Here is a 13,588-nt window from a genome sequence, read left to right on the forward strand (position 1 = left end):
TGTTCTGCCTGCACCCAAAAAAATACAGAACAAATTCAATGACTTTTTACCCAAAAAAGAATACATAATTTTAGTTAATTTTTATGTGTTGGACAATCAACTTCAACTTTCTAAAAAAGATAATAAAATAATCTAATTAAAATTTGAGCAAAGTTAACTAAAATTATATTACTTTTTCTCAAAAAAAGTCGTTAAATCTGTTCTCAACAAATACAAGCTAACAATTAATAATAGTAATTTACTCATTTTTACAAATAGTAATGAAAATTAAATTATTATTTTCTCTAGTACTATATACGTGTATCTGTTAAACAAATAAATAAAAAAGACATATTTTATTACAGTTTAAAAATAAATAACTTTTACAGAGAAATAAAAAAAAAGATAAATACATATTTGTTATAAATATTTTATTATAATTTTACCTTTTATATTTAGTAATTACTTTTTATTATAATAAATTAAATAATTTTTTCAGTTATAAATTATCACAAAAAAAAAGTGAATTTATAAACAAACATCAATATATATAGTAGAGATTTGTCGTTTGGATTACATGATCTTTTTTCTTTTTGATAATTTTCCTGTTAGCCATGTATTTTGGCTAACCCATGGTTGTTAATGCTTTCAGTACCCTCCATATAAACAACTCTATATTGCGTAGCAGCAATCACAATTACACGTGGTGTCTATATCTCCAGAAAAACTGAAAAAAAATAAAAACACAAAACACAAGAAACTGTATACAAAGTACTGTCTGTGATGTTTATTTTGTTCTAAACTCTTCTTCTTCGCCAACATAATGAGTTGACACACTTATCCATAATCCATCGGATAATGCATCTAACTATGCCATTCATTACCGCTTAAATTAAAACGAAGTCACCATGTTCTGTGTTCGTTCTCTCAGACTTTTCAGATCACCACATCGCGTCTTCTTATCTCACTGTCATTGGCGTAAATTTTGCAGCTTTTCGCAGGACAATGATCCAGGTTCGTGGGAATCGATGGAGGGTCTTTCTCGTTGCCCTGCGAATTTTGTTCCTTTGTCTCCCATCACCTTCCTAGAGCGAGCAGCCAAGGTCTGCAGAGACAGAACCTCGGTCGTGTATGGATCTCTGGAGTATAACTGGGGTGAAACCCATCAACGCTGTTTGAAACTCGCTTCTGCTTTGACCCACTTGGGAATTTCTCGAGGGGATGTGGTTAGTTTAGTCTTTGCCCACTCTGTTTTTCTTCTGCTTTTACTGTGGGAATTTTTACAAGATAATGGATCGCTTCATGAGAAAGTTAACTGTTGATATTCTATTATAAATTCGATTTCTACACACGCTAAGATTAATAGTTGTTTTCTCATGGAAAAAAATGATTTTCTTAACTATAAACTCTAAGATGAGTTCTTTTATTTTAGAACAGAGATTCTGATCTTTGAATTTTTTGAACCTGTTTAAGTTTTTTAATTACAAAGTTTCAAAACAAGTGTTTTAGAAATATGAATAGCAAATATAACTAAGGAATGTTATGCTGTGATATATGTGATTCTAGTTCTAGGATGATATGTAGCTGGGCTTGTTTTGCAAAATCAATTCATGATTTCAAAAGCTAGGACTTGTATTTAGTTGATTATCCAGGGACCAAATCTATGATTTTTTAATTCTTTGTGTAAGTGGAAAAATAAATGCATTTTTAGTCACTCCTCAAAAACTAAGGGCTGAAACAAATTAAATTTGAATAAAAACTAATTTTGTTTACAAAAAGTCATGTTTTTAAGGATGAAAAACATAATGAGGCCATATTTGGATGGTGGTGATCGACTTAAGTGACTACGGTGGAAATTTGGAAGAGTACTTGATAGCTGACACCTGAAAATTTTGAGTTGAAATGAAGGATTTGTTTGAAGAATGGATAACTGAAGTGTTGGGAGCTGAAGAAATAGGCTTGCTTGAGACGTGAAGCGTCATTATTAGAATTTAACATGGAACAATTTTCTTTTTAAGTTACTATATGCATCGTTCAGATATCACCACTTTGTGAATGCTACTTGAACTTTCATCAGCACTTCAATGTTCACATGTTTCTGCAAAATGTTCTGCACTTTTAATAGTTCTAATTTGCATTGCATTGATGAAACTTGTGATGCTAGGTTGCCACTTTATTACCCAATGTCCCTGCAATGTACGAGGTACATTTTGGTGTTCCAATGGCTGGAGCGATTCTATGCACCCTTAACTCACGCTTAGACGCAGCCATGGTTTCAGTCCTTCTGGAGCATTCACAAGCAAAGGTCCTTTTTGTAGACTACCAACTTCTTGAAGTTGCTAGGGGAGCTTTGAACTTGCTAGGCAAAAAAGCTAGAGAATTGCCGACTTTAGTTCTAGTTACCGATTCTGATTGTCCATCTACATTTGACATTACATCAGTGAGTTATGAATATGAGAGGCTTCTGGCTGATGGGCATAGTAGTTTTGACATAGTGAGACCCCATAGTGAATGGGATCCTGTAAGCATAAACTACACCTCAGGCACTACATCTAGGCCTAAAGGAGTTGTCTATAGTCACAGGGGTGCTTATCTTAATTCTCTAGCAACTGTTCTACTCTCTAGAATGGACCTTTTTCCTGTTTATCTTTGGAATGTTCCAATGTTCCACTGCAATGGCTGGTGCCTCCCTTGGGGAGTGGCATCACAACTTGGGATCAATATTTGTGTCAGGAAGGTTTCTCCAAAATCCATTTTTGACAATATAGCTCAGCATAAGGTGACACACATGGGAGGAGCACCAACAGTTCTGAACATGATCGTGAACTCTGCACTGGCTGACCGAAAGCCGCTCAATCAGAAGGTGGTGGTGATGACAGGAGGTTCACCACCACCGCCACAGGTCCTTGACAAGATGGAGGAGATTGGCTTTAGCATCTGTCACCTGTATGGCCTCACAGAAACGTATGGTCCAGGCATTTTCTGTGCTTGGAGACCTGAGTGGGACTTGTTGCCCCAGGAAGATAGATCAAAGATGAAAGCCAGGCAGGGGGTGCCCCATGTGGCTTTGGAGGAAATTGATGTGAAAGATCCTGCCTCAATGGAAAGTGTTCCATCTGATGGAAAAACAATGGGAGAGGTAATGTTTAGAGGGAACACAGTGATGAGTGGATATTTTAGAGATTTGAAAGCAACAGAAGAAGCTTTCAGAGATGGGTGGTTTCGTAGTGGGGATCTAGCTGTGAAACACTCTGATGGTTACATAGAAGTCAAGGACAGGTTGAAGGACATAATAATCTCTGGGGGAGAGAATATCAGCTCAGTTGAGGTAGAGACAGTTTTGTATAGCCATCCAGCAATTCTTGAAGCTGCAGTTGTTGCCAGGCCTGATGATCATTGGGGCCAAACTCCTTGTGCTTTTGTGAAGTTGAAGGAGGGTTCTGATGTAAATGCTCAAGCCATAATCAACTTTTGCAGGGACCATTTGCCCCATTACATGGCTCCTAAAACAGTCCTTTTTGAAGACATTCCAAAAACTTCAACTGGGAAGATACAGAAGTATGTTCTGAGGAAGAAAGCCGAAGCTTTGGCCAGCCTTTCTAGATCCCAAGGCTGTGATAAATTGTAGTTAAACGTTCAAGATAATGAAGCGAATAATAACAATAATAATAAATTGGGAAGAGGTTCTGCAAGAAATTCCATTTTTATTATAGAACATATAACAGATCAATGGAATTTTCACGTGAATCACATTTTATGGCACTAACATGTCTCTGCAGAAAACTTTTTTCTTGTACAAACAAAGTTTTCACTGTTGTTCAAACTGTGGGGAGAGCAGGATATTTCTCAATATCAAAACGTGTTATATGTGGGTAGAAAATGGATCCAGCATATATATGATTCCCGATTCTAATCGCACTGGTCAATGCTAGTTTGGGATCATAATAATGTGCGGTTAGTTTTCCTTCTAAATCCACGATTGCAAATCCTCCATTCTTCGAGATAGGTAGATTACACACATACTTTGTTACAATTGCTGCAATCTTCCTAATGAAAGGATATCTAAATGCCAAATCCAGTTCAGGAGAAAGGGCCTGCCAGTAAAGCACAAAAGCATTTATGAGTAAACAAGACAAAAAGTATCCATCTTTTCTATTTTGTATTTTTTATGAAAATGAGTTTTGTTGTAGTGTTACGTCACAAGACATATTTCCCATGTCTATGCCTTTCAAAAACTAGAATTTTGAATATAATTAGTTTCATTTTCCTTAAAAATTGAACGGTGGGTTGGTGGGCAAGTGATTGCTGTCAAAATTAGTTGCGAAGCCGGAGGATGCAGTACCGTGAACGTTGCAATCAAATAATGCCCTTCTCCATCATAATGAATGTTATCAGGCATACCAAGTACTTCACAAAACTTCTCTATGGTCCCCTTTTTTGGCCCCTGTAAGTAATATTTATTGCATCTCATCCTGCACAACAGCGATTGAAATAAGGAAACAAACTTTTCAAACTATATAAGGAGTTTGATTAGAGATTAATCAGATCCAATTCAGACGAAACCAGTTTGATTAGATAAGTGCCATTAATAATTTGACAGAGATGGTAGTGCACAATAATGTTACATTGGAATAAATGCAGTTTGATCCTTGTATAATTTCACTCCCCATATTTCTTATTAAGTCATTTTATTCCCTAAATGTTATCAAATTGGGCGTAACATCTAAATCTCAACAAAATTTGATTATATCAATCATCTTTTACTCAATTTACAAATTAACACAAACCCCAAACACACTATTTTTTTCTATGAACTATTCCAATACTGGGAAATTATATATGATGCGCAACAAAAAAACCCACGTCAAATTGTAAATAGACCACAAATTGAAGGGAGGAAAACTTACAGGGTGGATTCACAGAAGACCACAAATTGTTGATCAGGTGAAACTGCAACACCATTGGCAAAGTAGAGGTCCTGGGCAAGCAGGGTTGTCTTCTTTGTTGCTGGATTATAGCTGAAGAATCTGGCATTAGGCTTCCCTTCCAAGATGTCGAAAACAGCATCATGCACGGGGTATTTGTGTGATGCATCTGTGAAATAAATAGTACCATCTTCTGCTACATCAACACCATCTGTTAACTTCAATTTTTGGCCCTCAAACTCATCTACCAATACCTCAACTTCCTTTTCACTTGTCATTTTCAGCAATCCCTGCATCATTAGTTGGATTTCCTTCTTTCAATAATATTTGTGTCGACAGCAAATTGAAAACAAGTTTAAGCTTTTCGTTGTTTTTTTTTTACCAATAAGTTTTTTCGTTATATTTATAATTTCTTTTTTCTTTGCTTTGACCTTATAAAATAATATAATAATATAATAATATTTTGACAATTAAATTTTGATAACTTTTTAAACAATTAAATCCTAAATTATAAATTATAATAGAAAATTATCCAAAATTTATTCGTTAAAAAACAATTTTTCTTTCTTATATTATAAAGAAGTCACACTGTTTCTCTGAGTTATTCATTTAAGCAAGCTAAAAGTTAACAGAAATATTTCATTAAAAAAGTTAACGAAAAGAGTGATCACAAAAACATTAATTTTTAAATATTCTTTTCTTATCTTGTTTTTATGATTGGGTGGGTTGCCTTTTGCTCACTAATGATTAGGTAGGAATAGGAAAAGAAAATAATAAAATAAATTGAAATTAAAATTGAAATCGAAATATTTTGGAACAAAATTCTTTTTTATATTACTATATTTAAAAAATAACTTGATAAAAAGATTAATGTTTAAAAGTATGAATTAGAATTAAAATAAATTTTAAATTGAACAAAAATCATTATAAGATTTTATTAAGAAATGTTTTATTTCAAAATAAAGTATGTATCAAAAATTATATTTCTTTTTTCTCTCCAGAAGTTATTTTTCTTGTTCTCAAAGTTCGTATTTCAAGAAACGAAAACATACCTTTCCATACTCTTATTTTCTTAGCACAATAAGTATTGATACATTTAAACATAATTTTCTACCCTTTTTTTAATTAAAAATATTCAGTAACTCGATTTAAAGTTAATTACGTTTAGTATTAATTTTTCTTAATAAAAATCTTACCAAATAAAACACATGTTTAATTACTTTAATAATTAATAAACTTAAACAAATTATTTATTCATATGTGTCTGTGGATAGATCTCAAAACCAGAACAATGTATACATACATTTTAATACGTATAAAATTCTTAAAAAGTGGTTCACCCATTCATCAAACCAGATCTGTCTCTGATATATTATTCAAAATCATAAACGGGTATTTTTGCTAGTTAGAAGTCTTTTCAAAATTAATTATAAATAAAGTACACCCTAAATCTTTAATGAATATTAAAAGTTTAACACGATTTTCAGGTTATTGGTTGACGAATATGATGAAAAAAATATATAAAAAAAGTTAATAAATGATAGCAATGATCAAAACGAAGAAGCATCTTTCTATTTACGTAGAAAACCCACACACAATATTTTAGACACTATTTTTTATTGTTGTTAAATTACAATTGGTTTATTTTAAAAATGATAATGTTTTCTTAATCAAACCGTTTTTCCATCTAGATTATTAAAATGAAACTATACTTGTTTTTTTCCCATAAAATTATAATCAAAACTCTTTTCTTTAACAATTCAATACCTTTCCCGCGTCAGCAACAATGAGTTCACCGTTGTGTAGCAAAGTTAGCCCAAGTGGCCTTCCTCCAGTGTTGACCCAATCTTCAATTACCGAGTCAGCAACCGAGTCGTTCACCGTGACTCGCTTGATCCACCCATCATCACACCCAGTGTAGACAACACGTGATGCGGCGTCGTACGCCAAGTCTTCGGGGCCCTGAAGTTGTCCCTTGCCCACAGCTTCAGATCCAACTCGCGCGTGGTCGTTACGTGCGGGAACCACCACGACGGACTGGCCCAGCTGAACCGGCAACAAAACCGGTTCGAAGGGTTCAAGCCGGAAGAGAATCGCAGCCACAACCACAGGGAGAACGATAGCGAACAACGGCGTATAAAAGCGTGAGGTGGTTGTGTCAGACATGGGAAAGGAGGTAGTGGCGATGGTTAAGAGAAAGGTTTTAGGGTTGGAAGAGAGAAAGAGTTGATTGTGAATATTGTATGTGACTTGATGAGAAAATTGGGTACAACTGGGAGAATGTGTTACTGAGGATAGGATCGTTGAATGTCGAAATCGAGATTACTATATACACTGCAGACAGTTACGTCTGTGTTCGTTTTTGGTGAGGCGTGTACTTGGGAGGTATGGATCACAAACCAGATAAAAAGAAAATGACAAAGATAATGCTTTTTATTCTATAATTTCACTAATTTAAAATTTAGTACCATCAGCTTGCATTGCAGAAGATAAGCGATTATTTTTATATCATTAAAATCTATATTTATGATAGTAATTTTGAAATTATGAACTATATTTTAAATAAATTATTTTATTAACTTTGATATTGTGACATCCCATTTCTAATAGAGTAATCTACTAAAATTAAGCATTACATAATTATAATATAAAAGAGTACATTACAGTTATCCATAATATACTTGGAATGAAAGTTTAGGCACACCACAATGTCATCAAACATAACACAAGAGTACTATTGTTTTGCAAAAGTATTGTTTAGAGAGCAAGGAATTTAAAACAAACTAAGAGTTCTTCAAAAGTCTCAAATGTAAGCCACAACCCAAACCATGAGGACCACTCTACACAGCAGCATCTCCACCACCCTGAGTACCTCCAGGGGTTTCCACATCTGCTCACACTAATAAATTGGTGATCATTGCAAAAAGGAGAAACCAAGCAAAGAAACATACACCAAAGAAAGGGTAAGCTAGAGAAAAAATTGTTTTAATCATGTTATAGAGCAAATAAATAGTTAGACCATATTATGCACAGACAAAGCAGTAGGCACCCAAATCATGTGAAAGCAAACAATTTCAAGACTCTATGACTCAATATCCGGATCATACTCTTGATATAGAATTCTAAAGGAAGTATGCGTCTGTGCTGGCTTCTAAACTCTGCAGAGTCTAGACACAAGGGGTTATCACCCAACCACAGACATAGTTAATCTTCTAATGTCTTGGGCCCATTATGTCCCAAAACTAGGACCTCCTGTCACTGAACGCGAATAATTTTTAGAATTCAGGATACCTTCCTTTATCTAGACATCTCCTATATCAAGGTATACACTAACCACCATCACCAAGAGTTTCCCTTGAAACTCTTTTACCAACAATTTCCACATGCCATCTCAATCATTCAAGTCTCATGCCAATCCACCACCAATCAAACAAGTCATGTTTTCCATTTCATACTCAACATAACAAGATTTCATTTAATCTCATACTTTATAAATGCATACTATGACATACATATATCACAAAATAGTATTCATCCCTCCCAAATAAATGAGTGCCAACATTTAAGTACCTGCAATTCCATACAATCAAGCACAACACACAACCATAATTCTTACACCAAAATTTCTAAGAAAATTTATTATCACAAAACCAAAATCACTGCAATAATGCGTGACACATTTCTCAAGCTACAGACATATAATTGACGATCCAGCCGATCAAACCACAAAATAGCATGTTATGAACCAAATGTCCAAATTTGAGCTCAATCGATTAATGAGTCCGGAAAGTCAATTTTACTAAAACTACGCATATCAGAAACATACACAGTCGCCCAACGACTGCGCGACGCATCCAGAATACGAGAAATAACGTCAAATATCACAGTTTCATGAATATTTGAACCCTAACTCAGAAATATACCAAAAACTAACGTTTTCCCCCAATCTTTTCTCATATTTCACAAAACATTAATCGCATAAAATAGAAATAATGAGAAACCCTAGTTTCCCTTACCTTACTCAAGCTTAGCCAAACGAAACAGGACCCCAAAGAGAGCATCACAACTCCAGAAACAGATTAAGGAGCTGCAAATATTGGCACACGAAAACATAAGAGGGTTATTAGGATGAACCCTAGGTAGAGCCACCACAAGGCAGTTGGAAAAAGAAGGTTGGGGTCTACTTACTTGGAGATACGAGTTCAGGCAACTCCAAACAAAGAAGATTCGCTAACTTGAGGAGACAAAAACTTGTGCCCTAGCAAAGCTGCTGCTCTAGAATTTGAGGAAGGGGAGAGAAATTATTTTCTGCAAAGTGAGACAGAATGAAGAGTAAGGGTCTGTGATGGGGTCTTGAGGGTCCATAATGGGTTGGTCTTGGGCCCTTGAAAAGGCCAAGCCCAACCCCTCTATTAGGACAGATATTAAAAATAAAAAGGGATCTCACACATATAATATTCCTCTTAATTGTTAATAATATTGAAAAGTCAGTTTTGATTTAGAAATAAGTATACAAATATATTAAATGAGATGAATTATTAAAAGTTGATAGGTCGATAAAGATTAAACATATTACATTGTAACTAAGGGTGACAACGAGTTATGGATTAGGTCATGCACGGAAATTATTTACCGTTATCTGATTCGTAATAAAAAATTTAATTTATTATCCGTCTTATTATTTATTGAATATTTATTTAAAAAATATTTATGAATTTTTTAAAATTCAAGGATATCAATAAATAAATACCCGTGAATATTTAGAAAAAAACTAATTTATGAATTTTTAAAATGCAATCTAAATAAAATTGCAAAAAGAATATAAAATATAATATAAATTAAATTAAATATAAATTAAATTTTAATTTTAATTAAATTAAACCTAATACAATATAAATTAAATTTTAATTTTAATTTTTTACGGGTAATGGATATCTGCAAGTATGAGTAGTATGGTATGTGCACCCATCCATTTATAAGTGGGTATTAAATTATTCTTTCCATGATATCCACGAGTGCCAACTCAACTATCCATAGTGAATTTTATCCGCAGATACTCGTAGATACGAATTTGTTTGTCATCCATAATTTTAATGAAGATCATATGAATACAATTTTACACTTCTCCACAAATATAATTTGTTTTTTAATTCTAAGCGGTAATTCTATTTTTGGTAATCAAGAACTTATTATTAACTCTTTACTTCGATAATTTATATATAATTTAAGTGACACAATAAAAGCTTTTTCTATTCTTTTATTAATTGATTAATGTATAGAATTTCATTCAACCCATAGGTGGAAACTAATTTTTGGTTTTATTTATAAAGATTTTAGATTTGCTTAAAATATCAAATTATATCCAGTCTTGTGTTCACTTTTCCAATCATTTTAGATACAATTTAAAAATATTGGATTTTTTGTGATAAAAAATTTTATATTAAATGAAATTTAAAATTTAAAATGTGTTCAAATTTTTTTGTAAAACACTCCCGTTATACCCATTAGCTTCTAAATATATTTCGAAAACATTTATGATAGAGTAAAACTCATCAAATTTCAAATTATTTTGATCAAGAGTTTTAAAACAAAGTATAAAAATGAGTTTTTAATTATAAAATTTCGATAGACATAACTACTTTATCTAATATACATATAGTTTTCACAATATATATATATATATATATATATATATATATATATATATATATATATATATATATATATATATATATATATATATATTTGTTTAATAAGTTTTTACTTAGATAAATGATAAAATTATATTTCAGCACTACGTTTCTAACATTATAAATAAATGTTTATTTTACTTTGTAAAAAAAAAAAATGTTTCTTGAAGAGAATCTCTCAAAGATCTATCAACACATTAAGATTAAGATGACAACAGATCGGGTTAAGTAGGGATAGTGGTTACTTCTAACAAAAAAATTCACCTGCAACCTGTTTGTTTACTTGTCGGGTACCCGTTTAAAAAGTACTGTAAGTATTTTAAAACTTGTGGGTACCTGTGGATACTCGCGAATATTTAAAGAAATATATTTTATAAATTTTTAAAATAAATTTAATTAAAATTACAAAAAAAGTAAAATAAAATATAAATTTAATTTAATTTAATAAAATATAAATATAATTTTAATTTTAATTAAATTTAACTTAATAAAACATAATTCTAATTTTAATTTTTTGCGAGTAATGGATACTCACGAATACGAATAGTGATATCGCACCCAACTAGTTTATAAGCGGATATTAAAATACTCACTCACGATAACAAATACCCGCAAGAGTACGAACTATCCGTCATGAATTTTATTCGCAAATACTCGTAAGCACAAATAATTTTTGTCATCCCTAATCAAAATCTGTAGTAGAAAACATTAAATATAAACGAAGTAAGAATAAACTCAACAAGAGAGGATAACTTAGTTGAATAAACTAATTATTTCTATTAACAAAAGATTTCTTCATAGAACTTAGATGAATCCAACTATTCTCTTAAAGATTTTGAAGATTTGCAATGATCTATGTTTAAGTCTTCCTCAAATCATGGTCCACTTAAAATTCATATAACTTGTTCGTCAGAGCTGTTAAATCAATGAAGGATAAACATGTTTCTACAACTATTACAACAGATCAAAGTTCTCACCAAAAGATTTCTTCATAGAACTTAGATGAATCCAACTATTCTCTTAAAGATTTTGAAGATTTGCAATGATCTATGTTTAAGTCTTCCTCAAATCATGGTCCACTTAAAATTCATATAACTTGTTCGTCAGAGCTGTTAAATCAATGAAGGATAAACATGTTTCTACAACTATTACAACAGATCAAAGTTCTCACCACATGGTTATGCCTGTCATGCACCTTGAAGTTATTTATATTGTTGTGAAGACATCTTGTGGTCTGATGGCTTTGACAATATGTCGAAAGTTTCTTCCCTCCTTCTTTGTTTAAGCTTCTCAAGAAGCCTAAAAAATTAAGGTTATTCTCAAAGTGATTGATGCTACGAAGGACTAGTTGGAAAGTATGTTTTTATAGGTTGAATTGTGTTGTTTATTTTTGTTCAATGTTTGCATCAAATTATCTCTTTATCAGCACCAATTAAGTTATTTTAATTGCAAATTTTTGTTTTTTATTTTATCTATATAAAAAAAATATTAAAGTTTAAGAAATTTGAATTATCTTTATAGCTTGGATTTTGAAAAGTCCATTCCCTGAAATTGTGGTGATCAGGTCATAGTGCACTTCCGACCAAAGATTCCATGGTCGATATATTTCACCTTATGCTATATAGTTGTGGAAGATATGTGAGTTCAATAATGGGACAGGTTTAACAAATATCTTGAACATTAATTACTATTTTCGAATTAGGAATTAGATAAATCAAAATAAAATTAAGTGGCCTACTTTATCATCTAAGAGTCTCAAGAACTTTACCAAAAAGTCTCAACTTTTACCAAATAAAAAGTTGAGTGCTTGAGCTAATGCTTGGAAAAGAAGAGGAAAGAACAACACAGTTAAAAAGATAGCATTGTACCATCATTTCCTCTCTCTCAAATGCTCTCTCACCCGTTCCACTATAAAGTTGAAACTTCCCTGTGTTTATATGGATATAGAAAATGAACAAATGGATTATTTTTCACTATAGTTCATCCTGTGTCACCTTTTCAAACTTCCAAACACTGTTATTTATTTACTTTTCTTCACATTTTCCCCTCAATGAAGATTTCTATGTATATATAAAGCATTTTGCTCTTCCCAGCAACACCATATTTTTTTCTTAATATTCAAATTACACAGACATTCTTAGATTTGTCTTGTTACAAAATGAGTTTATTTTTCACATATAATTTTCAAATATGTTTACGTTATCAATGTTAGAAATTCAAGTGAGGAGTAAAAATGAGAAAGTTGAACACTATATAATAATAAATACTCATTAATTGATTAGTGACTAGTCTTAAGATTTTGGAGGTGAGAGTGGTGTCAACTCCTGAATTTGAATTAAGAGTTTTGTGAGTTGAGCTCATATTTCATTATGAATATTCGAGTAGTAATCCTTTCATGAAAAGACTCAACAATCGATTAGTAAAAATTATTTTAATACTAAAGGATCTCCTCAAGGATTTAATATTTTTTTTAATGTAAATCAAAATTAAAAGATAAAAAAATATAAATTATTATATAAAAATTGGATAATTAGATAATAATTAAATTATTAAAAATATATAAAATTATCAATTATAAATTTTAAAATTATGATTTTATGAGATTGTAAAATTACAAAATTATAGAATATAAATATATGAATTATGAAATTGGATAACTAAAAAATTTTGAAATTAAAATTAAAATTTAAAATTTTATTTTATATTTAATAATTTAATTATTATCTAATTATCCTATTTTTATTTTATATTTTTATATATATTTTTAATTTTTTAATTTTAATTTTGTTAAAAATTAAGTTTCGTTAGATACAATATATCATTGAAGGAGACCTTTTCATCATTAAAGTCTGTTAATATTATACAACAATATTTAAGCAAAATAACATGGTAAGTTAATAGTAAAATTTAACTATTCAATCTAGAAGTTTTAATATTTTGAAGACTCAATAAAAATTTAATAGGACTCAATTAAAAGTTTTTAAATTCATCGAA

The 13,588-nt window shown here is 31.3% G+C and overlaps 2 protein-coding genes and 1 long non-coding RNA gene across 4 annotated transcripts; 1 reads left to right on the forward strand and 2 right to left on the reverse strand.

Moving 5' to 3' along the window:
• The first annotated feature begins 662 nt into the window (after positions 1-662).
• Positions 663-3,675, forward strand: LOC114176473 (AMP-dependent synthetase and ligase family protein). The gene is made up of 2 exons (XM_028061522.2): positions 663-1,205; positions 2,144-3,675. Exons 1-2 carry the CDS (start codon positions 888-890, stop codon positions 3,605-3,607), a joined length of 1,782 nt encoding a protein of 593 aa, XP_027917323.2. The 5' UTR covers positions 663-887; the 3' UTR covers positions 3,608-3,675.
• On the reverse strand, positions 3,664-7,283 carry LOC114176474 (protein STRICTOSIDINE SYNTHASE-LIKE 5-like). The gene is made up of 4 exons (XM_028061523.2): positions 6,672-7,283; positions 4,887-5,194; positions 4,322-4,451; positions 3,664-4,073 (listed from the first exon to the last, which is right to left on the reverse strand). The coding sequence occupies exons 1-4, from the start codon at positions 7,068-7,070 to the stop codon at positions 3,798-3,800; spliced, it is 1,113 nt and encodes a 370-aa protein (XP_027917324.1). The 5' UTR covers positions 7,071-7,283; the 3' UTR covers positions 3,664-3,797.
• Positions 7,284-7,515: 232 nt separating this feature from the next.
• Positions 7,516-9,224, reverse strand: LOC114176537 (uncharacterized). 2 transcript variants are annotated; one of them, XR_014993445.1, is made up of 3 exons: positions 9,093-9,224; positions 8,921-8,991; positions 7,516-7,803 (listed from the first exon to the last, which is right to left on the reverse strand). It is a non-coding gene; the product is annotated as an uncharacterized LOC114176537 (long non-coding RNA). The 2 variants fall into 2 exon arrangements; XR_003603018.2 differs by having other exon boundaries at positions 7,522-7,794.
• Between the last annotated feature and the right edge of the window lie 4,364 nt (positions 9,225-13,588).

The sequence above is a fragment of the Vigna unguiculata genome, chromosome 3, assembly GCF_037176805.1.
Source record: "Vigna unguiculata cultivar grain cowpea cultivar isolate G323 ecotype 2 chromosome 3, ASM3717680v1, whole genome shotgun sequence".
NCBI lineage: Eukaryota > Viridiplantae > Streptophyta > Magnoliopsida > Fabales > Fabaceae > Vigna > Vigna unguiculata.